Below are 26,693 nucleotides of genomic sequence, written 5' to 3'. Positions count from 1 at the left end.
TCTGAAATTTGGTCTTTGGACTCCCCTATGTATGTCATTCCTGTTTCATCTGTTCTCCCTGCCTCATTTCTCGCCTGCGATGGCCCCCAATTACCTCTGGCCCCAAGGTTCAGCTCTTGAAACTCTGCCAGATTCACATCTCTTGTTTCCACATATTCAAAATATCTAAACCTACTTTTATACATCACAACCCCCAAGCCATTTCCCTCTTTCTTAAGATGACTTTATTTTTAGTAAGTGACAATTACCCACAGTAAAATCTGGGACATCCCTATTTCTCCCCTGCCCTGGAGAGTCATCCAATCAGACATCAACTTCCATCCACCTTTTCTGACCATTATCATGATCACATATGATTGACTCATTCCACCCCATTTATCATCCTAGGTCTGTCCTTTAGTGCCTTCAGGGTATGTGATTGCATTATCTCTCATACAGCCTCCCTCTCTAACACCTCCCTTCTCTACCCTAACCCACCCTCAATGACCAGACTAATTCTCCTAAAGCAGTGCCTTCACCGTGATACTGCTATCAAAATCTTACGCCTACAAGATAAAGGTCTGAAGTCCTGAGCCTGAAAGTTGAGGTCCTCCATCATCTGGCATAACCGTCCCTCTACATAAATCTCTTCTCTCCAGCTGCCTCCCTGAACCACCTGAAGCACACCAGGAGCGGGTCTGCTTCGTGCCTTTGCTCATCCTGCAGACGTGACGTACATGCTTCTTGCTGAGGCAAACACCAGAGACCGGCTGGACCAGCACTTGGAATAGAAACAGGTGAGGCAAGGATGTAGCCATAGGTTCCTTTGAATGGATTTGGAAGTGTGAACATTTATATCTTAGTGAAAATTTTCTCATCAAGCATCTCACACCAACAAGGTGTGAGACTCCACGAGGGATATGAAGATCTGCCTAATCTATGATCTTCAGGAACATAATCAAACCAGGTATATAAGATACAGATAAGTAAGTCATGGAGAATGTTGAGACTTGTTGTTGATCAATGGGTATGGAGTTTCAGTTTTGCAAGATGAAACATTTTGGAGATTTGTTGCACAATACTGTGAATGTACTTAACACTACCAAGCTGTACACTTAAAAATAGTTAAGATGGTAAATTTTGTTATGTGTCTATTTTATCACAATTAAAATAATTTTCTTAGTTGATCCAGACAATCAGAGGTGGTGGTCGCTGAGTTAAGCCCAGAAATATAGGTGGGACAGTGGCAATATAGCTAATACTCTATCCTGAACCCTCTATGTACATTAACTCTGTTAATTCTCTCTAACCCCTACTAGGTAGAGGCTATTATTCTCTCCAGTCTGACCCTGGGACATAGGGAAAGGCAGAATTCTTAAGTTTATCTTACTCTTTAAAAAAAATAATAAGTCAGATGCCAAAATATTCAAGAACGTCCACAGGATGTCCAATAAAAGAGAAGGGGTAAATATAGGTTTCTGTAATCAAATTTATTCATGTACAGAGATGTTGTTTACAACTTTAAAGACTGCCTGGAAAACTCAAACAATGTTATGGACATCTTACAAGTGTTTGTTAGTACGTAAGTATGATACTCATCTTTTGAATTTATAAAAATCAGAAGTGTCCCCCAGAAAGTTTTGCAGTGTGACAATGGAACTAAAAATATCACAGCTACAGCTACCATCTACTGAATGCTTGGTTTCATTTGACAAAAAAATAAGCATTTTTAAATATCTTTTTAATAAAAGGCTTATGAAGTGGTAACCTCCGCTTGTCTGAGCCTGGCAACATGTCATAGGCATCCCTCCTTCCCTCTTTTCAACACGAACCAGTCTTGGCCATATGACTACCGTGCCAGTCCAATCAGTTGCAAAATAAAAAGGAAAAGGTTGATGATGTCCAAGTAGATGTTCAGGGCAGCAAAAACATACTCTTCAGGGTCCAGATCAGAGTGATGGTGGCGCCCTCCTACCATGAGCTGTACATCCATCACCAAGTACTTCAAGAAAAGAAAGAAGAATTAGCTACCTAAATTGTACGTTTTTATCAAATAGGTATCCTAAATTACGTGGAAAAAATACTTTAGCATCAGTACATATAGTTCAGAAAGTCAATTTGTGGCTATATATGTCCCTTTTACAGCCTCGACCAATGAGTCCCCAAGTGTGTCTTCTATCATTTGAAAATAGGTCATAATTCTAACAATAAGGAATACAATTAAGCAAAATGTGGATATTTTTAAGCTGGGTGATAATGTGTGGAGTTTATTACTCCATTCTCTCTACTTCTGGCTATGTTTTGAAATGCCAAAAATAAAGAGAAAACCTAAAATATGTGACATGATAAAAGCACAAAATGGAATATCATGCAGCCTTTAAAAAAGAATGAACTCAATCCATGTCTGCTGAGATGTGGAGACCGTTATTTTTAAGTGAAAAAGCAAAGACAGAATATTCTTTTTTTTTTTTTTAGAGCCAGTCAAATTTAGCAGTGGGGGGTTGTATACCAACTTTAGTGACACTAATGTTAATAAGTTCTGAAAACACACTACCATTGAACCAGTCAAGACAGAATATTCTATATAGTATGACTACATCTTTGAAAAAAAGATAAGTGTGTATGAATGGCCAACACAATACTGAAGTAGAAGAACAAAGTTGGAGGACCGATGCTACCTGACTTCAAGACTTATTATGAAGCTACAGTAAGCAAGACAGTGTGGTACTAGTGAAAGACGAGATGAATAGGTCAGTGGAACAGACTAGAGAGCTCAGAAATAGATGCACATAGGGGTGCCTGGGTGGCTCAGTCGGTTGAGCATCTGCCTTTGGCTTGGGTCATGATCCCAGGGTCCTGGGATCAAGCCCCACATGAGGCTCCCTCCTCAGCGGGGGTCTGCTTCTCCCTCTCCTTCTGTGCTCTGTCTCTCTCTCAAATAAATAAATAAAATCTTAAAAAAAATTGATCCACATAAATATAATCAATTGATCTTTGACAAAGGAGCAAAGGCAAGACAATGGAGCAGATAGTCTCTTCAACCAGTGGTATTGGAACAACTGGACATCCATGTGCAAAAAACCAAATCTAGACAAAGACCTTACACCCTTCATAAAAATTAACTCAAAATGGATCCCTGACCTAAATGTAGAACACAAAACTATAAAACTCCTAGAAGATGGCATAGGAGAAAACCTAGATGACTTGGGTGTGGTGAAATAATGCATAAGGTGGAGTTCGTTAGAATTCAAAACTCCTGCTGTGTGAAAGCCAAGGTCACGAGAATGAAAGCACACACCACAGAGGGGAGAAAATATTTGTAAAAGACACATCCGATGAAGGACTGATATCCAAAATATACAAAAAAAAAAACCCAAAAAACAAAAACAAAACAAAAACCTCTTAAAACTCAACAATAAGCCAACAAACAATCTGATTTTTAAATGGGCCGAAGGGGGCGCCTGGGCGGCGAAGTCGTTAAGCGAAGGCTCAGGGCGTGACCCCGGCATTATGGAATCGAGCCCCGCATCAGGCTCCTCCGCTAGGAGCCTGGTTCTTCCTCTCCCACTCCCCCTGCTTGTGTTCCCTCTCTGCTGGCTGTCTCTCTGTCAAGTAAATAAAAATCTTTAAAATAAAATAAAATAAAATGGGCCGAAGAACTTAAGAGACACCTCACCAAAGAAGGCAAATAAACACACTAGTGGATACTCTGCATCATATGTCATAAGGGAAATGAAAGTTAAAACAACAATAAGATACCGCTATTAGAATGGCCAAATTCTGGCCCACTTACAGCAAACGCTGCTGAGGGTGTGAACCAACACATTCTCAGTCATCGCCGGCAGGAACGCAAAACAGTGCAACTACTTTTGACAGTTTGGCAGTTTCTTATCAAACTAAACATACTTTTGCCATCCGATCCAGCAATCGTGCTCCTTTGTATCTACCCACAGGAGCTGAAAACTTACAAAAACCTGCACATGGATGTTTATAGCAGCTTTATTCAAATTTATCAAAACGTGGGAGCGAACAAGATACCCTTCGGCAGGTGGACAGAGCCATAAATCGCGGCCCGGCAGACAATGGAATGTTATCCGGCACGAAGAAGAAATGAAGTGTCAGGTCCCGAAGAGACATGGGAAGCTTAAGGGCACGTCACTAAGTGAAAGAAGCCGTTCTGAAAAGGTTACAGACTATATGACTTCTGCTATAGGACATTCTGGAAAAGGCAAAATTTGGAAACAGGAAAAAGATCAGTGGTTTCGAGGGGTTAGAGGTAGGGGAGGGATCAAAGCATGGAACACAAAGGATTTTTAAAGCAGTAAAAAATACTCTGTATGGGGTCATAATGATGGACCATGTCAGTACATATTTATCTAAACCCATAGAATGTACCACACCAGGAATGAAGTCTGATGTAAACTCTAGGTGATTGTTATGTGTCCAGGTAGGTTTGTCGTGTGACAAATGTACCACTCTGGTGAGGGATGTTGATCATGGGGGAGGCCACGCATGTGTGGGGGCAGGGGGGATTTGGGAAACATCTGTACCTTCCCTCTCTGTTATGATGTGAACTTTAAAGTGCTCTAAAAATTGTCTTTATAAAGAAAAAGAAGGAGGAGGAGGAGGGAAGGGAGGTGGGGGAGGCACAGGAGGCAGAAGTCTCCCAGAGGGCTTTCCAGTCAATTCCTGACTCTACTAGACTCTGGGCCTAGCACAGGCTAAGGGCACTGTCGATAAAGATACCATACGCTTTGTCAAAGTGAGGGAGAAATGGACTTACAAGTGAGAAGACTATAGTCCCGAGGCCAGCATACAAGAGATGCAACCACTGCAAAGAGAAGACACATTTGTATATTAAGAACAAGATTCGGAATAATGAAAGGGCTCACCTGGGTCCCTGCTTTTAGATAAGGACCCAATATTAAGGAAAGTCAAATCTGTGGGGAAATTCATCTTTTTTGAACATCGTGGTCCACAACATCCACTCCATTCCATTCAGCAAACAAATGAAAACGACACTTGCCAAACCAGTTTCATCAAATAAGTGTTAAACATCTCACGCACGGAAGGGCAAGTAGAACATACTGGATATGCTTCACTTTTTGCGCCATCACATAGCCCTTCTACAGCATCTGGTCGCTCTGGGGAAATAGTGACCCTCAGGCAGCCTAGCTAGAGCTGATTGACCAGAGGTGGAAGACATCCCCTCCAACAGCAGTGACTCTCTTGACTGACCAGACACCTTATATGTGACTGGGACCAAACAGATGCACCGGGCCAGTCGGAAATTCCCAGAGGCTCTTGGATCATCAGCTAGTGCTGGAGCTATTACTGTACAAACGGAGTTGGCCAGTCCACTCAGCCCAAGAGAGAAAGGGGGGGGGGGATTTCCATTCCTGTGAATCCTGTTGCTTCTTCCTACCTAGGAGTTCCATGAACATCCCCTGGGTCTCTGCCTCAAGCTAGTCTGTTCCACGCAACCAAAATGGCCCTGATCAGAATACGGGACTGATCTGAATGCCAAAGGGATTAGCTCTATATGGGGAGAGGATAAAGAGGTGGTATGTAAATGTGAGAAAAATAATGTCATTCACTCTTCAGGACAAAAAAGCTCACCCTAGATAAATAGAGCCTTCTGCTAACCAGGGAAGATTCTTGGTGAAGGACATAAATCAGGAATCAGTGACACAATGTGGGAGGGGCAGTAAGAAAACACCTGATTACTGGAGTCTGAAGAATTCAAAATTGCCCAAGTCGAACAAGCATGTGTACTTAAAACAAGTTTCTGTCAAAGTCTTCCATTTAAACATGTGTGTAAGATTATATATTGTAGATATTTGTGAAAGGAAGTTTACAGTAGGAAGTGGGGTTCATCTATCTAGTAGGAAACACAGTTCCTTAGCTGCACCGAGATGGTATTGTAAAGACATATGGAACCAACCTAATAAGTATTTGGGTTATTACTACCAATATCTGGGCTACCATCCGTAACGATAAATGGAGAGCTGTGTGGTCTTTTAAGGCACATCTTTTGTGATATCTTTGAGTTTTTAGCTCTAAAATGTAGATGCTAGACATAAATTAATTAAATAAATTACATAAAATCAGATGCTATCTCCCTAGCTGTAAGTCCCTGTGGCGATTCATAACACTAAAGCAACTCAGGCAGAACTGTTCGCTGTATGTCTGATGATCACTTAACAAATCCACTTGTTACCAAAGTAACTCTTTGATTCAGCAGTTGGACCCAGCTGGCCTTAAGGCTTTAGTCCAAAGGTCACAAGCCCCAGGCCAGTCCTCAGTGGACCCAGCTGCCTATCGGGTCTCCACACAGGGGCCAATGACACTCTGCCCCTAGCTCATCTCCAACTCTCCACAACCCTCCAGCCTCCGTCCGCAGACGTGCGCTGTGCTGGAAAGAGCGTGGCACTGGCGTCACACAGATGGGCTTTGATCCCTGTGTGAACAGGGTATTACTATGTACTCCCTGTGTGAACTTGGAGGAATTGTTTAATTTCTCTGAGCCTGTTTTCTTATCTACATAGTAGATGACCTAGGTACTTTTCAGGAAGGTTGTGAGAATTAAATGTAATGCCTATGTGAAAAGCACAGACGTGTGTCTAGTGAGAAGTCAATGAAGACATAAAAGGAAGAAAGGAAGGAAAGCAAGCAAGCAAGCAAAGCTGGAACTGGATAATAAGGAGCCTCCTCTAGGCTGCTGTCGGGGAAAGTCTGAAAAAGCCCTTGTCTCCACTCCGATCACTTCAAACAAGCAGCACCTACGGAAAGGAGGAGTCTGACCTGCCCTGTGGGTAGGTTCGCCCCCATGGCCCTCTGAGGGAAAGACAGCTGTAGTCTAGAGAAGGAGCTTAGTCTTCATGCCCCACACCTCCGGTCCATGGGGCCCCAGCCACACCACACTGGCAGCCGCAAGGACAGGCCTCACGGACCTCCAGCTCCTGGGAGGGGCCCGGCCCCTGTGCAGCGCAGCCCCCTGCAGTGTGCTTCTGGGCCGCGCGCCTGCCACTTCTCAGTCATGGGGGAGCCGCAGAGCCCTTCCTGGGAGACACACAAGTGCAGTGAACTTTAGCTCAAGGGCCCCCTGAAGGCCTTGCTGAAACTTCCTTGACTCCCTGTCTAGAAGGCTCCCACCACCGACCTTCCCTCTCCTTCCCTTGGCATCAGATATGCTACAGGGGTCAGATAGGTCTTCCAGCCGCCAGCAGCTTCCCAGCCCCTTTCCTCTGGGACATATTTCTCCCATTACAGTCCTCACCCCGCTCAGCGTCTGCTTCTCAGAGGAGCCAGGCCAACAACCAGCACGTCACCCTACATTTCTAACAATTCTCTGAGGTTCCCAAACGAGATCCCACTTACATATGATCGTATGAAGAGTAAGAGAATTCCATAGATAATAAGTACGAAGAGTAAAACAAAGAGCATTCCATTCAGCATGGTGAAATCCCACTGAGGAAACATAACACAAAAACAACTCAGTTATCATCTAGAAGGAACTTCAGGATGTTTAAAGATGCATTTTATACCCCATAGACAGACACTGAGCCGTTTGCTAATAATTTACCCAGGCCATTTCTGAGAACTATGGAAATCCATTCGCCCCTACCACGGAAAAATGCTACGTTAAAAAGTGTGCTGTTGACTGGAACGTAACTCCAGGAGGGACGAGTGGGTAGGAGTATGGAGGAAATCACAGGAGCCATTGCTACGTGAGGGTTCAGTGTACTATTCTATTTTTGTATTTATATGATAATAAAAAAGGTACAATGATTAAATAGGATGTAAATCTGTATGTATAGTATGATCATAATTATTCACATTTTTAAAATTGTTGTGCATAGCATACAGTAATGGGATGAAATAGACCAAGGTTAACTGGGCACCTTCTTCGTGTTTGTATGCATATGTTTTAATAAAAATATACCACGCTTTCAAACATTATTGCTAATGATTCTTTTGTAATGTTGAAATGTATTGATATGCTTTTGGTTTTGAATAAATAATAAATCAGGGACCAAATCAGCCTGGGAAAGATGAGGATTCTTTTAAAGGAAGGGGAATGTCATCTTCTGACCTGAATAAAATTATCCAGCAAAAGAGGACCCTTGAATCTACGATATTTTCTTGTCAGAGCGTTTTCCCGATTCCTCTATTTGCCGCCTCACTCCCTACCCTTTGCACACCAAGAGAGTAATCTGAAGTATTAGGTCTCCAGGTGCGCTTCCGCACCATCAGCATCACCTGTGAAATGCAAATTATCGGGCCCAGGGCCCAGACGTTCTGAAGCAGCAGCTCCAGGGTGGAGCCCACAAACCTGTTTTCACAAGCCCTCCAGATGATTCTGATGGCTGTTAAAAAAACGTTTGTCTGCAGCTGTGCATTCAGTACTTGGGGCTAGTGGGCATTTGAAGTGTGGCTGAAGTGAGGTGTGCTGCAAGCATAAAACACACACTGGATTTGAATATTAGTTCAAAAAAAGGGGATGTAAAACAGCTCAATATTTTTGTTTTATTGATTACTGAAATGGTATTACCTTGCATATATTCAGTTAAATAAAATATATGATTAAAATTAATTTCACCTGGTTCTTTTTTTTTTTTTTTTTTTTTTTTTCTTTTTTGCCTTTTTAACGTGCGTGGTTACTAGGAAAGTCAGACACCAGAAGGCGGGGAGGCCACGGAGGTGAGGCCCGCAGGACAGCCAGTGAGCATGAGGGAGGAGGGGTAAGAGTGGGTCAGGAGGGGCAAAGGACACACAACCACACACTCCCTTATGACAGAAATTGGTTTCGGTGATACATACTTTTGTTTGAAGAGCAAATAAGGTGAGCGATAACGTCACCAGAGCGGTGGCTGCTGTTGCCCATAACACTTCCTCAGCATTATAGAAACTGAAACCAGAGACCGTGATTATTGTTCACGTACGTACAAGGAAAAGCACACGCGGAAAAGGAAATGTGTATCAAAGACTTACACTGATATGGCTCCGAGCAGCAGACCTTGAAGAACTGTCTAAAAACAAAACGCACAGTAAGTCAGAACCCCCATTCCCCAAGCCCAAAAGCCAGAGGAGATGGTTCAAGGGGGGGAGGTGTTTTTGGCAGGGTCCAGGGAGCGACTGGGAGCACGGATAACCCTAGCGCACAAAGCTACAGGAAGATTAATTATGGGAAACAAATAGTGGAACTAAACCTTTTCCTAACAGTCCCCCCAAGACTGACAAGATTCTTTTATTAGTAAAAATTCTTAAAACGCAGGAGTAACTTTCAACGTACTTAGTGCATTAAAGATGTATTCATTAGGAATATCGAAACCATAGTAAAAGGTTTATCTGTAGACCATATTGTCATTAATCAAATGGGGCCACCCTACAGAATCTTAACAATTTATCAAAGCAGGATACGCTATTTCTACTAATGCTTCACCAGCAGCCTCAGTCCTGACCTTTCTTCCCACAGTGCTTGGCGAGAACGAAAACCTTCAAACCTCAGACGAGGGAGGATAATGGAGGCCTTTCCAGCCCCGGGGATGGGCTCGAGGGCAGCTCTCCACAGAGCGTGGAGCTGCACCAGTAGGTGCCAATCTCGAGCTCCGAGGCCGGGGGCGCGTCCCCGGTCTGAACGCAGCCGGGGCTGGGGCCGTGGGCGAGAGAGGCGGGCGCTGAGAGCCAGCAGGCGCTCCAGCCAGGGGATGAGACAACGAAGGCAACAAGGATGCACCCAGGCGCCCAGTCAGGCTCCCGCACAGCGGACAGGTGGAGCAAGCAGTGGCTGAAGGACGACGTTCCCCAGCCGGTAGGGCGCCTCCACCAGGGGCAAGTCCGGAGCCTTGGCTCACCCTCTGGTCCGCGGCAAAAGCCAGGAAAGCATCCTCTAGTCCCGGGGAGTAAAAATGAAGACGCATCCTAACCGTGGTTTGAGGACTGCTAGGGTGGCTTTGAACTTCTCCAGCTGGCCGACGCTATCCGGAGAGGAGAAGACAGCAACCAGATTCCCCGGAGTGCTGGACTGCGTCTCTGCGTTCCCCAAACCCTGTGAGTAGCTGCCTGATTCTCTACTTTGCTAGATTTACCAGACCTGTTTTTAGTTCCAGTATAGGTTTAAAAAGCTTTAATCCGTTCCATGCACACATGATATTTTAATAATATGCTTGCTTCCAACCTTCCTCTTAAGATTTTCTTCTTCTACTTGCTCAATTGCTGTAGGTTTCTCCATCTTTCGCAGCACATTAAGTGTGTGTGAGAGAGACAGCGAGAGAGAGAGAGAGAGAGAGAGAGAGAGAGAGAGAGAGAGAGAGAGAGAGGATGGTGGGAGGAAGACAGAGGTCAGAGGAAAAGGGAATGATTTAAAGCAGGAAACCACACTTCAGTTTTCCCAAGAAGAAAATGAGAAGTCAAACCAGCCTAATGGCTTCAAGAGCGCAGAACATGGGCTCGAGGGGCTTAAAATCTATGGCACAAAAGCTGTCTTCAGCATTGTGTTTTCATTTTCCCCTCAACTCCTTTTCTGAAATGGTTTTCTCCATATATTCCCTAATACTTAGTCAAAACATAAAGTCTAGAAGATAAAACTAATTCTTTGCCCCTCTATAATATTCTCTGAAGCTGTTACTTGCTTTGGGATATACAACAAACCTCAGAGATGAGAGCTTCCTTTGAGACCAATAACTTTGATCTCTTCTTGTAATAATTTAAATTTTTTTTCTTGGAAAATTTTAAAATAAAAAATTTGAAAGTTTTTGGAAAAGTACCTCCCTTCCTCATGCTACCACCTCTGCTCCAGGATTCCTAATATCTTTCAATGTCTGGCTTTTAGCCCCCACTCCTTCCTGAGTGTGGTCTGTGCAGGAACTGGGAGACCTCATCTGCTCCCCTGAGCAATAAGCAGGGTTTCTGCGCCAGGTAAGAAAGGCCTTTCAATGCTCTGGCAGCCAAGGAAATGCCAACGTGTAGGCATGTGAGAGCTAGTCTTCTCCAGCCTCAGGAGGAGGCCATTCTTCCCAACATATAAATGACACAAGACACTGTGCTATACGGATGCTGAGAATCTCGCCATGGGCATGTGTCCTTCTTCTCTTTGACCACCAGAAGGCACAGACCCAACTCCAGGTTTATCACACTCAAGTGTATAGGACTATGCACTTTTTAAATTTTTAATTGAAGTATAGACATACAATATTGTATTAGTTTCAGGTATACAGCATAGCGATTTGACAATTATATGCATCACAAAATGCTCACCACAGTAAGTGTAGTATCATCTGACATCATACGAGGTTATCACAATATGATTGACTATGTTCCCTGTGTTGTACTTTCTGTCCCTGTGACTTATTATAACTGGAAGTTTGTACCTCCTAACCTCCAGCACCTGTGTCTCCTATCTCCCCACTCCTCCCCTCTTACAACCACTAGTTCTCTGTGTTTATGAGTCTGTTTCTGTTTTGTTTGTTCATTTGATTTGTTTTGTTTTCTGGATTCCGCGTGTGAGATCATATGATATTTTCTCATACGACTTATTTCACTTTGCACTTACCCTCTAGATCCATCCATGTTGTCACAAATGGCAAGATTTTGTTCTTTTTATGGTTGAATAATACTCCATTGTATATATGTACCATCTCTTCTTTATCAATTCATCTATCAATGGACACTTAGGTTGCTTCCATATCTTGGCTATTGTAAATGCTGCAATAAACATAGGGGTGCACATATCTTTTTCTATTAGTGTTTTGATTCTTTGGGTAGATACTCAGAAGTGGAATTACTGGATCGTATGGTATTTCTATTTTTAAATTTTTGGAGAAACTCCACACTGTTTTCCACAGCGGCTGCGCAAATTTAAATTCCCATCAACAGTGCAAGAGGCTTCCCTTTTCTCCATTTCCTTGCCAACAGTTGTTATTTCTTATCTCTCTGACAGTAGTCATTTCTGACTTGTGTGAGGTGATGTCTCATTGCATTTCCATAATGACTAGTGATGTTGAGCAGATCATCTGTTGGCCATCTGTATGTCTTCTTTGGAAAAATATCTATTCCGGTCCTCTGTGCATTTTCTTATTAGATTTTTTGGTGTTCATTTGTATGAATAGATAGATGGATGGATAGATGATAGATAGATAGATAGATAGATAGATAGATAGATAGATAGATAGATAGATAATAGATAGAATATACATATATATGGTATATATATGATAGTAACTCCTTATTCAATATATCATTTGCAAATATCTTCTCCCATTCAGTAGGTCACCTTTTTGTTTTGTTGACAGTTTCCTTCTCTGTGCAAGAGCTTTTTCATTTGATGTAGTCCCAAATGTTTATTTTTGCTTTTGTTTCCCTTGCCTGAGGAGACAGATCCAAAAAGTATTGCTAAGACTGATGTTCAAGAGTTTATTGCCTATGTTTCCTTTTAGGAGTTTTATGGTTTCAGGTCTCACATTTAGGTATTTAATCCATTTTGAGTTTATTTTTGCGTATGGTGTAAGGGAGTGGTCCAGTTTCATTCTTCAGCATGTGGCTCTCTGGTTTTCCCAGCACCATTTGTTGAAGAGTCTGTCCTTTTCCATTGAAGACTCTTGCCTTCTTTATTGAAGAGTAATTGACCATATAGTTGTGGGTGTATTTCTGGGCTTTCTGTTGTGTTCCATTGATCTATGTGTCTGTTTTTGTGCCAGTACCATACTGTTTTGATTAATCTAGCTTTGTAGTAGATCTTGAAATCTGGGATCGTGCTACCTCCAGTTTTGTTCCTCTTTCTCAAGACTGCTTTGGCTATTCAGCGTGTGCAGCACTATGCGTTTTGTATACAATCTAACCACTGGCTTTAGTTCCCTACCCTTATTTTTTTCCTTTCATCAGTTTTCCCCACCAATTTATCTTCTCTTCTTATATCGTGGGTATTTTTGTAAGCTACCTCAAATCTGATACGAAACCAGATGAATTAATCAGTTGGTAAGGAAATCTTCACAATGGGAGGGTGCTGAGATCCTGGAACCCTTGTGAGCAACCGGGAAAGGAACTGGTGGCAAGAAAAAGAGCCACACGCCTCCTGTGGCCCAGAGCAGCACTGATCCATGAGAAAGGACCATCGTGGCGAGGCCCTGTGAGTAGAAGTCCCACGGGAGGTGCTGTGAACCAGAAACTAGACCATGCATAAGTGAGGAGAGGAGGGCCAAGGACCCGGAGCCCCCCAGTCTCCAACTCTCCTGAACCAAGATGCAAGTTGAGGAAATAGGGAGAAACTGCTCTGTGTTGGGTTTCTGCTCCTGGTGAGACTTGAAATAGAAATAAGATGAATCTTACAAAAATAAGGAAAATTACACTTCTCACCCACGAGTTTGTGAACCAAATGTGAAACCCACTTTCCATAACAAAATGGGTTTTTGTGCCTGGCAGAGGGCCAGCAACAGTCAAGTTAGCTGTTCCTGAAATGCAGCCCAGACTCTGAGTGGGCTTCCCCGCGTGGCCTCTCAGAGGCAAGTTTGCCCAGGGTCCCCCAATCCTCTCGCTCAGTGAAAGGGGGTGGATACCATCTCCTAACTACGTGTATGACTTCGTTACAACCGGAATCCAGCCAAGAGAGCATCTCACAAATACTTTCTATCCGTATTATTCCACAGGAAGATTTTCCACAATAAAAGGAGTGGAGTTACTACTGTGACAGAAATATATCTCAGAGGCGAGCTGTGAGTGCTAATAAAGTTTACTTACAAATAATCCCAGGAGAATGTAATTCGCAGGCACCTTGCGGCGGAGTTTCCCGCAGCAAGCAAGGACGATCAGTACAACAAAAAATGCCGGCCTGAGGATAATTCAAAGCCATGTGTTAGTTGCTTCCAGTGATTATAGCATATAAGATAGGTAGATAAATAGATAGAGACAGAGATATGTTATTATATGTTACCATCTGATACTAAGTAGAAAGTAAAAATCTATGCAGATGATAACCTTTGCTTCTTTTTTTTTTTAGCTTTTAAAATGAACTTTGCTCCTGCCATTCATAGAATTTTTTAAATTTTTATTTTGAAATAATTATAGATTGACAGGAAGTTGCAAAAAGACAGAGACTTCCCTTGTATCCTTCACTCAGTTTCCCTCGATGGTTACATCTTATATACATAGCATAATACCAACACTGTTAATTTGATGTTGGTACAATGTGTGTATGATGCTGTCATAGAGCTATGACGCAAATCTGTGTAGATATGTGTAACCAGCACCACAATCAAGATTTGAAACTATCCCATCATTAAAACATCAACAAAGATCTCCCTCATGCCATCCCTTTACGATAGCACACACACACATACCCTAGCTCCTAGTAACCACTAATTTGCTTGTTTTCCATCTCTATAATTTTGTCATTTCCAGAATGTTATACCTTTACTTAATTTTTAATAAAGAACCTCAATCGATAGCTGATAGAAAAATCACTTTTTATGAAATCCAAGAATACTTACAAGATTGCATAGGTGAACCAGGCATTCACGAGCACCCAAGCTTTTAAGCTCTTCCTGATTAAAAAAAAATTAATATAGTTTTAAACAATAAATTGTTTGCTTTCTAACTAATGTAATATTTAAGTAGAAGTAAAACAGTCTCATGAGAAAGGAGTAAACCCTAAATGATTGACAATGACAAATGAGTGAAATAATGAAACCTAGAACTATACCTTGCTTCTTAAAATAGACTCATAAAAAGACAATCATGTAAGTCAAATTTGTATGAATGTAAATGTCCCGGTGACGTTTTTATTTTTTAAAAATACTGGGATCGCTATGTGTACAAAGCAAAAAAAAAAAAAAATCAACTTCTCATATATTTGTTTTGTAGAGATTTTCATAGGTTAGGTTTAAGCAGTGATGGGTCATAGTCCCCGAAATAATTTCTGCATTTAACAGCATTCCAAGTCTCCGAGGCTTCCATAATCTCACCTTTTTTCTTTGATCCACTTTTATCTGTGGAAATAGCTCAGGGAAAATAGAAAATTAAATAGTGCCCCAAATAAGAGTAAGAAAAAAGGTCTTGGCTTAGGAAGTTGAAACAAAACTGTAGAAATCTACCAACACCTCCGTCTAAGAGTTGCCTCAGAAACACCAAAGCTATAGAAATATCATACCCTATGGATAATTAAGACAAAACAGATAATGTTTAATGATCAGAATTAAGTCGAGTTGATTCGATAGGAATTAATGTGAACAACTTAGTATTTAATTTACATCACTAACAAAGACTTACCAGAAAATAAATATGCTGACGATTGCTCCAGTGACCACCAACTGAGCTGACAGGATCAGGAACACTTTGATAATGAAAGCTGAGGAGACAGAAACATTATTCTTATGAGACAATATTCAAAAGCAAAAAATAGAAATGTGATTACCTATTTTTGATACTTAACAAAACATTTCCTCTGATTTTTTGAGGATGGGAAAAGGAGCACTAGTCAAACTCAGCAGATGGAAAAACCACACAAATACAGCTCTGCAGACCTTGTGGAAACTATTCTGTTCGGATTGTTTACAGGTGTTTTATTGGAGATCTGAGGCTTTATCCATAGAAGCCCCAAAATCTAAAAGACACACAGGAAATTAATTCCTTATTCTGCATACCCCATCCTCCTTCAGACCAAAAGTGACCTGAAAGCCTCTGAATGTCGCAGGCCATCCTCAGGGGTCCGGCTCCACCGGCGGACGAAATGGGGCACAGGTGCAGAGACGGACGTGGGCTGTGGGCTGCCTGCAGGGCTTCCCGCCACTTCTCCCGCCAGCCTGCCTGCCTTTAGCAATTCCTTTCCGTTGGACTTGAGCAGAAGCGAGATAACACAAGGAATTATAAGTAAGACCCAGGAGGTCCCAGCGGCACGCCAGAGCCCAGTGCAGAGAATGCCAGCGTCTCTTTTCGCTTACTTCCTCCTGCGCAGCTTTTCCTGGAGCCCTCTAAATATGGTGCTGGGGATGATGACAGGGAGCTGTTTGGTAGTTTTGTCTCAATTTTAAAAGGAAAAAAAAGAATGCTGCTTAGAGATGACTGACAGGATTGTCAACTGTGTCCTTTGGCTGGGTGGTGTCGATGCATAGGAAGGGTGACAGCAAAGAAATGGGATTGAGCTATCTTAATCAAAATACCGGAGCATATGTGCCCAAATGTGGGCTGCCTACATTAAGATAGTCATGTAGTTAACATTTATTTCACATCTATTACATAGCAGAGATTTTGAGGGAATAAATATGAAATGTGGCCCAGCCTTGTAAGACTAGACTAGACATAAGACCACTAGAATAGAACTGACAGTCCAGAAATAATCCCTTACATTCATGGTCAACTGATTTTTAACACATGTGCTAGAACAATTCAAGGGAGAAAGAATAGTCTTTCCAACAAAAGGTGCTCGGACAACTGGACATATACATACAGAAGAATTTGGACCCTTTCCTCATGTCATACACAAAAACTATTGCTTTAAAATGGATCATAAATGTAAACATAAAAAACAAAACTCTTGGGGCGCCTGGGTGGTTCAGTCTGTTAAATGTCTGACTCTTGGTCTCAGCTCAGGTCATGATCTCAAGGTCTTGAGATCCAGCCCCACATCGGGGGCTCTGCGCTGAGTGGGGAGTCTGTGTCCCCTCTCCCTCTATCCTTCCCCCCTGCCCCGCACACTTTTTCTCTCTCTTTCTAAAATCAATAAACAAATAAATAAATAAATAAATGAAAGAAACAAAACTCTTGAAAGAAAGCATAGATGTAAATCTTTGTGAGTAGAAATTAGGCAATGATTATTTTAGATATGACACCTAAAGCACAAGCAAAGAAAGAAAAAAAACAGACAAATTGGATTTCGTCAAAAGTAAAAGCTTTGTGCTTCAAATGACACCATTAAGAAAGTGAAAGAAAACCCACAAACTGGGAGAAAATATTTGCAAATCATGTATCTGATATGGGACTTGTACCTAGAATGCACAAGGAACTCTTACAATTCAATAACAAGAAGATAAATAATTAAAAATGGGCAGAGCTTGTGTAGTTCCCCCCTCCCCACATTGACACTGGGCTGGGCCACATGGACTTGTGTTGGCCAATGAGACATTAGCATGCGTGAAGCAAGGAAAGGCTTGACAAACTGCTTACACAATGGGGCTTGTTTACCTGGTATATGTTTTCTTGGGACCCAACTCCCAAGTGATGAGAAACTCAAATCATAAAGAGAGAGCCAACAACCAACACCAACTTCCAGCCACGTCAGGAAGTCATAATGGCCACTTCAGCCTCAGCTGCCATCTGATTATAACCGCATTAGAACCCCCAGTCAAGACCAGCAGAAGAACTGCTCAACCAAACCCAGTCAACCCACAGAATCATGAGAGATAATAAAATGGTTGCTGTTTTTTAAAAAGTGGGCAAAGGATGTGTATAGATATTTCTTCAAAGAAAATATTCAAATGTCCAATTTGTGAAAAGATGCTCAACATCGTTAGTCATTAGGGAAATGCAAATCAAAACTACAATGAAATATCACTTCACATACACTAGAATGGCTATAATAAGAAAGAAAGACAATAAAAAGTGTTGACAAGGATGTGGAGAAATGGAACCCCTCATATATTGCTTGTGGGAATGTAAAACGGTACAGCCACTATGTTTAACATTTCTCAGAATATTAGCCCAGCAATTCCTAGGTATCTACTACCCAAAAGAAATGAAGACGTATGTCTACACAAAAACCCAAATATGAATATTTTTTTAAAAGATTTTATTTATTTATTTGGCAGAGAGAGAGAGACAGTGAGAGAAAGAACGCAAGCAGGGGGAGTGGGAGAGGGAGAAGCAGGCTCCTCACCAAGCAGGGAGCCCGATGCGGGGCTTGAACCCAGGACCCCGGTATCGTGACCTGAGCCGAAGGCAGACGCTTAATGACTGAGCCACCCAGGTGCCCCCCAAAATATGAATATTGATCACAGCATTATTCATAATAACCAAAACGTGGAAACAGCCCAAATGTCTGTCAACTGAAGAATAAATAAACAAAATGTGTTCTAATGAGTCAACGGAATACTACATGAGCATAAGGAAGGAACGAAGTTCGGACACATACTACAACATGGGTGAACCTTGAAAACATTATGCTAAGTCTAAAAGAAGGCAATCACAAAAGATCACATATTGTATGATTCCATTGATATGAAATATCCAGAATACACCAATTCATAGAGACAGAAAGTAGGTTAGTGGTTGTCAGAGGCCAGCGGGGAGGATGGGATGGGGAGTGACCACCAATGGGTATGGGTTTCTTTTTGTGGCGATGGTTGCAAAACTCTGTAAATATACTAAAAGTCATTGAATTGTACCCTTGAAAGGGGGTGAATTTTATGATAGGTAACTTGTATAAAGCTGCTTTAAACAGTGATAGCCCCCCAGCCCCATAGCTTTTCATCCGTTACCCTGCTATACTTTTCCTTTGTTTCCATAGGACTTTCATCTTTTTGCACACCATGTAATTTTTTTAAAGTGGGAGAGGGCCCAGCCTCTGCCCTCCATGAGAGACAGACGCAAATAACTAACTCTAATGGTGGTGAGGAGGCCTTAAACCTGATTTCCTCATGTGTTAAATGACACCACGATGCCTTCACCTGCAGGGTTGTTGTAAGGACTAAATGCGGACCTCTTCCTCTGGCACACACCCAGTGCTGAAGGACAGGCACCGGTGACAGAGGTGGTTCGTTGCCTGGTGACATCCATTCCCCCGGCTTCCTCACCACCCAACCCCAATCTGGTTAAAGAGGACAATGCGCCAACCAAAAAACTATAGATAGAGGTAGCCATGGGATCCTGGTAGGGTCGATGACATGCAAGTGCAAATTCCTAGGTGTAGTTTCTAGGAAAGCCTCTGAAAAGACGTCAGATTTGGCTTACTCTCGGGCATCTGTCCATGAATGGCCTCTCTCGGAGTTGTCAAGGCAGCAGACCAGGCTTGGCCTTGGCCTTTCCCTCCCTGGAAGGCTAGGGCTCCAAAAGGCATCTTTGCAGCCACAAGATGGGGGGTGAGGGCCACAGGGAGACAGCATTGCGGTTCAAAGCTCACAGTCCACCTCTAAGTTGTCCAGGCCCTAAGAAGGTCCGAGGATGACAAAGTGGTCATGCCTTGAACTGCATATCTCATGAAAGAAAGAAGACGTTTATTGACGCCACAGGTTTTTAGGTTTTTATTGCTCACAGCTGAATGTATTTCCCATACAAAATTAATATCTAGGGGCATTGAATTAATATGCTTTAAAACTAAAACCAGTATCATAGCATCACCTTGTAGGGAGGTAAGAACGTTCTACAGTCAGTGAGTAATTCGTATTTCCTCAGGGAACCACACATTATTTACCATAATATGTTTATTATGAATTTCTGAATACCCTGGACAACTTAGGGGCCATCTACTACAGCAGCCCTACATCATGTTTCATGGTAAAGCATAACTGGGAAAAACTAAAGGCAAAGTTAAATATTCCAACAATCCACTCTGTGGAAACATTTTGAGAGAACACTTCCTTTTCTCTTCCAAAAAGTTAATTTTATGCTCACCTCTGCGGACCGATGCATCTGAGAATGGATTGGCTAAATTACTGCTGTCATTTGGGGTAGTTTCATCTGAAATTTGTACCACATAGGTATCTGCTCGCTCTCTGGTCTTTGAATGTGTACTCCTGCGAGTTTTTCGTGGCTCAGAAGGTGAAGTTGTGTAGGTCTGACCAGACTTGATCTGGGTGTTACTATCTGCTGCTTTCCGAACCAGATGCTGATGATCGCCAGAACTAAAGTCTATTGGTTCACTGACCTCCAAGTCCATTTTCCTGGAGGGGGAGAATTGTTATTCAAGTCCTTGTGCTCTTAACCACTACAATCTTAGCATCCTCATAACATTCAAATGATTTTTTTCTTTTTTTAATTAAAAACCTTTTTTTTAAGATTTATTTATTTATTTGACAAAGAGAGAAACAGCCAGCAAGAGAGGGAACACAAGCAGGGGAGTGGGAGAGGAAGAAGCAGGCTCCCAGCGGAGGAGCCTGATGTGGGGCTCGATCCCATAATGCCGGGATCACTCCCTGAGCCAAAAGCAGACGCTTAACGACTGAGCCACCCAGGCGCCCCAATTGAAAACTTAAAAAAAATTTTTTTTTTAGTAGGCTCTATGCCCAACATGGGGCTTGAACACACAACCCCTAGATCGGGAGTCACAGGCTGTACACATTGAGAGGGCCAGGCGTCCCTCAAAAGATGTTTTAATTTTAACTCCCTTAGCTCAGGACTTACCAAGCCAGTACTTAACAAATATTTATTGGATGAATGATGAATAAATACTTTTAAGATGAGGCCTCTATAGTAAAATAACTTGCATTTTATAAAGAAATTAATATGTTTATAAATTCATCTGCAAGGAGTTTATAAGCTCCTCCTTATGTGCCAAGTGTGGAGCTGCCCTCGTTACCTCCACCCTCAAAATGCTTGTATTTTGGAAGAGAAGCTAATCACACAAGCAGTAATATAAAAGCCCAAATAGGCAGGGTCAGGAACAATGGACGATGATACGAGAGCCCCTAATAGCGTCTGGAGGCACATGCAGGAAGTAGAAGAGGTTGTCACAAGCTTCCAGAGAAAGGGAAGTTTAAGCCAAGGCCAGAAGATGAGTAGAGGGAAGAGGTGGGGAAAGGTTTTCCAAGGCAGCGGAGTCAGCCTGGACCACAGCTGGAAGAAGCAGAGAGGGCAGGTTCCAGAGCAGAGGGAGGTTAGACAGAGGGCTAGTTAGGGCAGGTCAGTGGGGGACCAGCAAGCAAATTCATCCTGGAGGCCATGGCCATGGCAGGCAGAATGAATTGCCCCCAAAGATGTCCACACCCTCATCTCTGCGACTTGTGAATGCTACCTTACGTGGCAAAGGGAACATTGCCAATGTGATCAAGCTAAGGACTTGGAAGTGGGGACACGATCCTGGATTCTCTGGGTGGGCCCAACTGAGTCACAAGCATCCTCATGATCATACTTTTTTTTTTTTTAAGATTTTTTTTTTTTTTATTTGACAGAGATAGAGACAGCCAGCGAGAGAGGGAACACAAGCAGGGGGAGTGGGAGAGGAAGAAGCAGGCTCATAGCGGAGGAGCCTGATGTGGGGCTCGATCCCATAACGCCGGGATCACGCCCTGAGCCTAAGGCAGACGCTTAACAACTGAGCCACCCAGGCGCCCCCCTTGTGATCATACTTATAACAGGGAGGCAGGAGGGCCAGAGTGACAAAATGGGAGGTGACAACAGGAGCAGAGGTCTGAGTGACAGAGTTGCTGTCTCTGATGATGGAGGAAGGGGCCATGAGCCAAGGAATGCAGGAGGCCTCTGGAAGCTGGGAAAGACAAGGCCATGTATTTGCCCCTAGCAACGCCAAAACCGAATGCTGGCACTTTGATTTTAGGCCGGTGAGACCGATTTGAGACTTCTGACTTGCAGAACTGTAAGAGACTAGCTGTGTGTTGCTTTAAGGCATTATATTTGTAGTGATTTGTTACAGCCATAGGTAACTAATACAATGGGGAAGTACTGAAGGTTCTCCAGCAGGAGACCATGGGGATCTGGCTAGAAAGACTGCACTCGGTGCAGTGGGGAAGAAGGGCCAGAATAAGCAAACGTGGAAGCAAAGAGACCAGAAATCCAGATAAGAGCTTGCAGTTTCTCTGCTTTGGAACAGAGCACAGTTCTTAGAAAACCAGTGCGAAATGAACCAAAAATGGCAAAGAAAAGTCCCCCATGAACCTCAGGGGGACATGATGACTCAGACAAGCCCCTGTTGCTGGCCTCCTGCCCCACAGGAGATTGCTGAGAGGGCCAGGGCATGGGCAAACGATAGACCAATCAGGAATGGAAGAAAAAGAAGGTGTGAATGCAACGCCACGCTCTTGGAGAGGCAGACTCCATTTTACAAACATGTCCTTCCCCTCAAATTAATCTCTGAAGTTTACAAAGTTCATTGGGGTTTTTTTTTTCAGTACTTGAAAACATAACTCTAAAGTTCATCAGAAAGAGTAAATATATGAGAATGATTAAGAAGAAAACTGAAAGAGAAGGATTATGGGGAGCTGGGGAGTACTGAGTTACCTTATTGGAAACCAAAATATCACGAAGCTATAGGATTAAAAGGATGATGGTAGCATGTCAATAGATAAATGGATTGATGGGATGGAAGAGATGGAAGAAATAGACCCATGTGTATATGAGAATTTAAAATTTGATAAAAGGCAGGCACCTGGGTGGCTCAGTCAGTGAGGTATCTGATCCTTGATTTCAGCTCAGGTCATAATCTCGGGGTCATGAGATTGAACCCCGCGTTGGGCTCTGCGCTCAGAGGGGAGTCTGCTTGAGCTTCTCTCTTCCTCTCCCTCTGCCCCTCCCTCCCGTCTCTGTCTCTCTCAAATAAATAAATCTTCAAAAAAATTTTTTATAAAGGCGATATTTCAAATTATTGTCCCATGGTGTTGGAAAAAGTAGCTCTGCTTAGAAAACAAAGTTCAATCACTATTTCACATCTTTTACAAAAATGCTTTCCAGATGAATTAAAGATATTATCATAATAATAATACCCATAGATATTCTACAAGAAATTATCAAGTATTTCCATAAATGAAATGCTTGCCTAGATTTGGTGTACAAAAAAACACTTTTTAATATCATTACAAAAAGGCATCAATAACTCTGAAATGCAAAATTATGAAAATAAAACTTGCAATATTTACTATACTGTAAGAAGTTTTTAACGGGAAAGATGAGCAACTCATTAGAAAGATGAGAAAAGAATATAAATAGGCAATTCATAAAGGAACTTTAAGTGGTCAATAAACTTAGGAGATAATACCTCACAAATATCCAAAGAAATGCAAATAAAAACAACTGTGTACTTTTTTTTCCCCAAAAAAACTAAGAAGATAATTCTCAGTGTCGCAAGGGTGTGGAGAAACAGATAACCCAGGGCCACATTCCAACTTGTGGTGGTTCTACGTACATGCGCCTTCGGGGGCCCCCTCTCTATAAAAAAAAATATTTAGACATACATTTTATGGCTGCGCTGGCAGCTGGAATCCAGTCTGGATTCATTGTACACTATTTATTCATTATTATTTGCTTTTTTCTCCTGGTTTTAAAAGCAATTAAAATATTTTCATGACCCTTAAGAGTACGTTGGGCCCTGGGCAATGTGCCTACTGTGCCCGGGGCTAAGTCAGCTCTGAGATAACCTCAAGGAGTCGGCAGGTGTGTAAGCCTTTCCGTCGTCAGTAAGGGCAGCACCGATTCAAAATGTGCATTACTTACACCCATCAGTTACATGTTCAGGAACTTATCCCATAAAAATACCCACACAAACAGGCAATGACAACATTTATAAAGACGCTCGTTACATTATTCACTGTAACTGCAAAAAACATTTAAAACAAACTAAATATCAATCATTAAGGAACAGTTTAATCAATTTTGGCAAAGAAAAGGGACGTCTATATGGACTGATGGCAGAAGCTCACTCCGACACACTTTTGAGTAAAAAAAGCTAGAGAATAATATGTCATAGGATCACACTCATGTTTTATACACCACACACATACACCTTTCCACAGGCTGAAGAGATAGGACAAACTGTTAGTGTGGCTATCTCTAACACTGCAGAGTTGGGGGATTCACTGAGTTGTGTGAATTTTCATAACGAGCATTGATTATATTAAAAAAGATATTTACATTTTGAAGAAAAAAGAAATATTTCTCTTTGATAAAATCTGGAGCTCCTCTGAGGAAAACCGTCCTCACACACAGCTGAGAAGCACTGGAAGATGCCAGAATATCCAAGCTGGTTTCCTCCCCAGCGGTCCTGCAAATCAGAAAGGGGAGAGGCAGCGAGAGTGTCAAAGCCTTCAAAACCAAAACCAAAAAAAATCCAAGGCAGCTGAGCTTTCGTCATGAAACTACAGTTGGCTGGTGCCTTAATTGTAAAACGAGGCATTCACCTGGTCCTCAGAGAGCTTTCTCTTCTCGGGAGCCAGCAGTCATCCAAAGGACAGGCAGGCCCTGGGGCTGAGAGGGGAGTTCTGAGTGACAGTTAGGGAAGTGGCAGTTGGAGTGCGGGGTGGGCCTGGGAGCCTGCTGCCTAGAAGAGGGGCTCTGAGGCAAGTCTATCTGCTGAGACTCATAGTGGTCTAAGAGTCAAGGCCATGTGCTGTATGCCGAGTCTCAGGGAGGCCTACTCCTGAACCTCCAAAGCCGATTGCCTGTCAGGGAGGGTCCTAAAGCCTTAACCCAAGGCTTCCAGAAGACCTGGCGTCATCACCTTCTCCCAAGGAGGAGGAAGATACTTAAGAAACCCCACCAGGGTCCCTGAACAATTATTTCAAATAAGACTCGTTTATAACAAAGCAGGCATTGGTTTTTCTGGATGATAACGCACCCCCCCTCCAGGCTGCCCCCCGTGGTACAGGGAGATGCCCACCCAGGGCTGCAGGCCAGGAAAGAGCTGGGAAGCCTGATTCGGGCTGCTGGGTGAGAGAAGTCAGATGACGAGGTAGGAGGGCAGCAAGGAGAGGCGTGGGAGCAGACGCTCGTCCTGAATGGAGACTGTTGCTGAGAACAGGCTGACAGCTCTTTTAACCCACTCGCTCAACTGCTCGTCCGTGCAAGCCTACCCTGTGCAAGGCACAGGAGAAACACAAAGAGGAGAAGAGCCAGCTTCCTGTCCTCAGCACGCTCCCAGTCCCTTGGAGGAGGCATGGGGGCAAAGGTCCACCGTAAGGTCAGAGCAAGGAAGCCCCGTCCCGGGTTGGAGAATGGAGATGTGTCCTGAGCTGATTCTGGAGAGGACAGCGGGAGTGTGAAGTGTTGGGAGGGAGCACATTCCAGACAAAGGGAGCACCCGGAGTTCAGGGCACCATGGTGGGAGCCATGGGACACACGCACAACCAAGTAACCTCAGCGGGTTCTAACACGGAAGGTTTATCCGCAGTGGGAGCTGGACATCGTGATGCCCCTCCTGAGGATGACAAAGGGCAAGGTCAGCGAGCGCACCTGCCCGGGCTCTCCTCTCCGCACCTGCCCCCAGCTTCCTGGGTTTCCGCTCTCGCTCCCTGCTGTGCCGTCAGTAGGCAGTTGGAGCCAACTACGTTTTCCCAAGGCTGCACATCAGGAGGGTGTAACCACCGGCTTGACTATCTGGTCAAAAGAAAAGCTTCCTCCTCCTCCTCCTCCTGCCTTATTGGCCTCAGAATCAACATTACTCAGGCACTTGCCCAATGTAGACGTTGTTTACAGCCTCGCGTGCACTAACTCACGGAGTCCTCACATGGACCCTGTGGGGTATGTGCTCTTGTTAGCCTCGTCCGAGGGGTAAGCGAGCGAGCGGGACACAGGAGCGCTGCCCCGGAGCGGCCCAGGACACGGGTGTGCGCGCTCAGGGAGGCCTGCGCTGCCCGTGCTCACCGCGCACAAGGTGGGATGAATCGCACTCTCTTTGAAACCAGGACGTGATAGATTGTATGCATCTGCGCTCTCTTTTTTTTAATTTTAAGAGTTTTGATTAATGAACCATGCAACACCTACATCATGCAAATTAGCCTGCAGGTCAACACTGATACCCACCCCCCCCCCCGGGGAATTCAGCTTTTTCCTTTCCCTTGGTGTTAATTTTAAGACCTTAGGAGGTATTTATTCCTGTCTTCACAGCATACACTCATTCTCTCTATCACACACACACACACACACACACACACACACACACACACGGTGAGCAGAATTTTCTCAGGCATCCCCACAGGCACAGATTATCTCTGTGTGCGGTTGAACCCTTCCCCTGCGCCCAGGCTGGGTCTCTCTGTCTTGTTGCAGTCTGAGATCTCTTCCTGGCACCTGGGCACCAGGGAGCCCAGCCTGGCCAGTTACGGTCTTGCTCCTCCTGAGGCCCCCGGAGGGAGCGGGGCATTGGGTCACAGACTTCACTGAGTTGCCTTCCTGAGTTCTTTCCTCCCACCCATTTCCCTCACCTCCCAACTTGCCCCTCCAGCCCTGGCCCCATCACCTTCTCGGCTGGCAGCCCTGTTGCCCCCACGGCACCCCACTCTATCACACTCCCGAGCGGTCTGCACGCGACTTACGGCTTTGCTGCTCAGAGAAGCCCAGTTACTGACTTAGAACTACACGTCAAGTACAAGAGCAGGTCAAATCTTCACACAGCCCTGAGGTGGGCAATACCATCCTTGCTTTACAAACAATGACCCGAGCTGCCTGAGGGGCCCGGCTGCCAGCCCTTGAACGAGAGCCAAGCCACTGTACAGCGCTATGTCCAGCCGGAAGGGGATTTTTAAGGCTGAAAAACTGCCAGTGTTTCCTTTTTTTCCCATTTGATATTTCTTTCTTTTCTTTCTTCCTTCCTTCCTCTCTTCCTTCCTTCCTTCCTTTCTTCCTCTTTCTTTCTTCTTTCTTTCTCTTTCTTTCTTTCTTTCTTTCTTTCTTTCTTTCTTTCTTTCTTTCTTTTCTTTCACCACACAAGATGTGGTGAAAAAAATTCAAGCAATATAAAATGAAAAGTGAAAGTCCCCCTCACCGATTCTTTTATCGTCAATTGACAACAGTCTTCTGTCCAAAAGACCAAAAAAGTATTCATCACACACATATAGCTTTTAAATTTA

The 26,693-nt window shown here is 43.4% G+C and overlaps 1 protein-coding gene and 1 long non-coding RNA gene across 2 annotated transcripts; one reads left to right on the top strand and one right to left on the bottom strand.

Annotated features, from left to right (window-relative positions):
- Positions 1–1,443: 1,443 nt before the first annotated feature.
- On the bottom strand, positions 1,444–19,840 carry LOC123788700 (protein lifeguard 1-like). Its single transcript, XM_087861087.1, has 9 exons — positions 19,576–19,840; positions 15,241–15,319; positions 14,463–14,516; positions 13,714–13,804; positions 8,974–9,011; positions 8,803–8,890; positions 7,360–7,449; positions 4,763–4,810; positions 1,444–1,981 (listed from the first exon to the last, which is right to left on the bottom strand). Exons 1-9 carry the CDS (start codon positions 19,838–19,840, stop codon positions 1,829–1,831), a joined length of 906 nt encoding a protein of 301 aa, XP_087717213.1. The 3' UTR covers positions 1,444–1,828.
- On the top strand, positions 8,874–25,312 carry LOC123789295 (uncharacterized). Its single transcript, XR_006778778.2, has 3 exons — positions 8,874–9,029; positions 9,458–10,032; positions 15,429–25,312. It is a non-coding gene; the product is annotated as an uncharacterized LOC123789295 (long non-coding RNA).
- Positions 25,313–26,693: the final 1,381 nt, after the last annotated feature.

The sequence above is a fragment of the Ursus americanus genome, chromosome 3 (assembly GCF_024610735.1).
Source record: "Ursus americanus isolate L20-20 chromosome 3, mUrsAme1.1.p, whole genome shotgun sequence".
Lineage (NCBI taxonomy): Eukaryota > Metazoa > Chordata > Mammalia > Carnivora > Ursidae > Ursus > Ursus americanus.
Note: the sequence above shows the minus strand (reverse complement) of the source record. Positions and strands in the feature narration are given on the sequence as shown.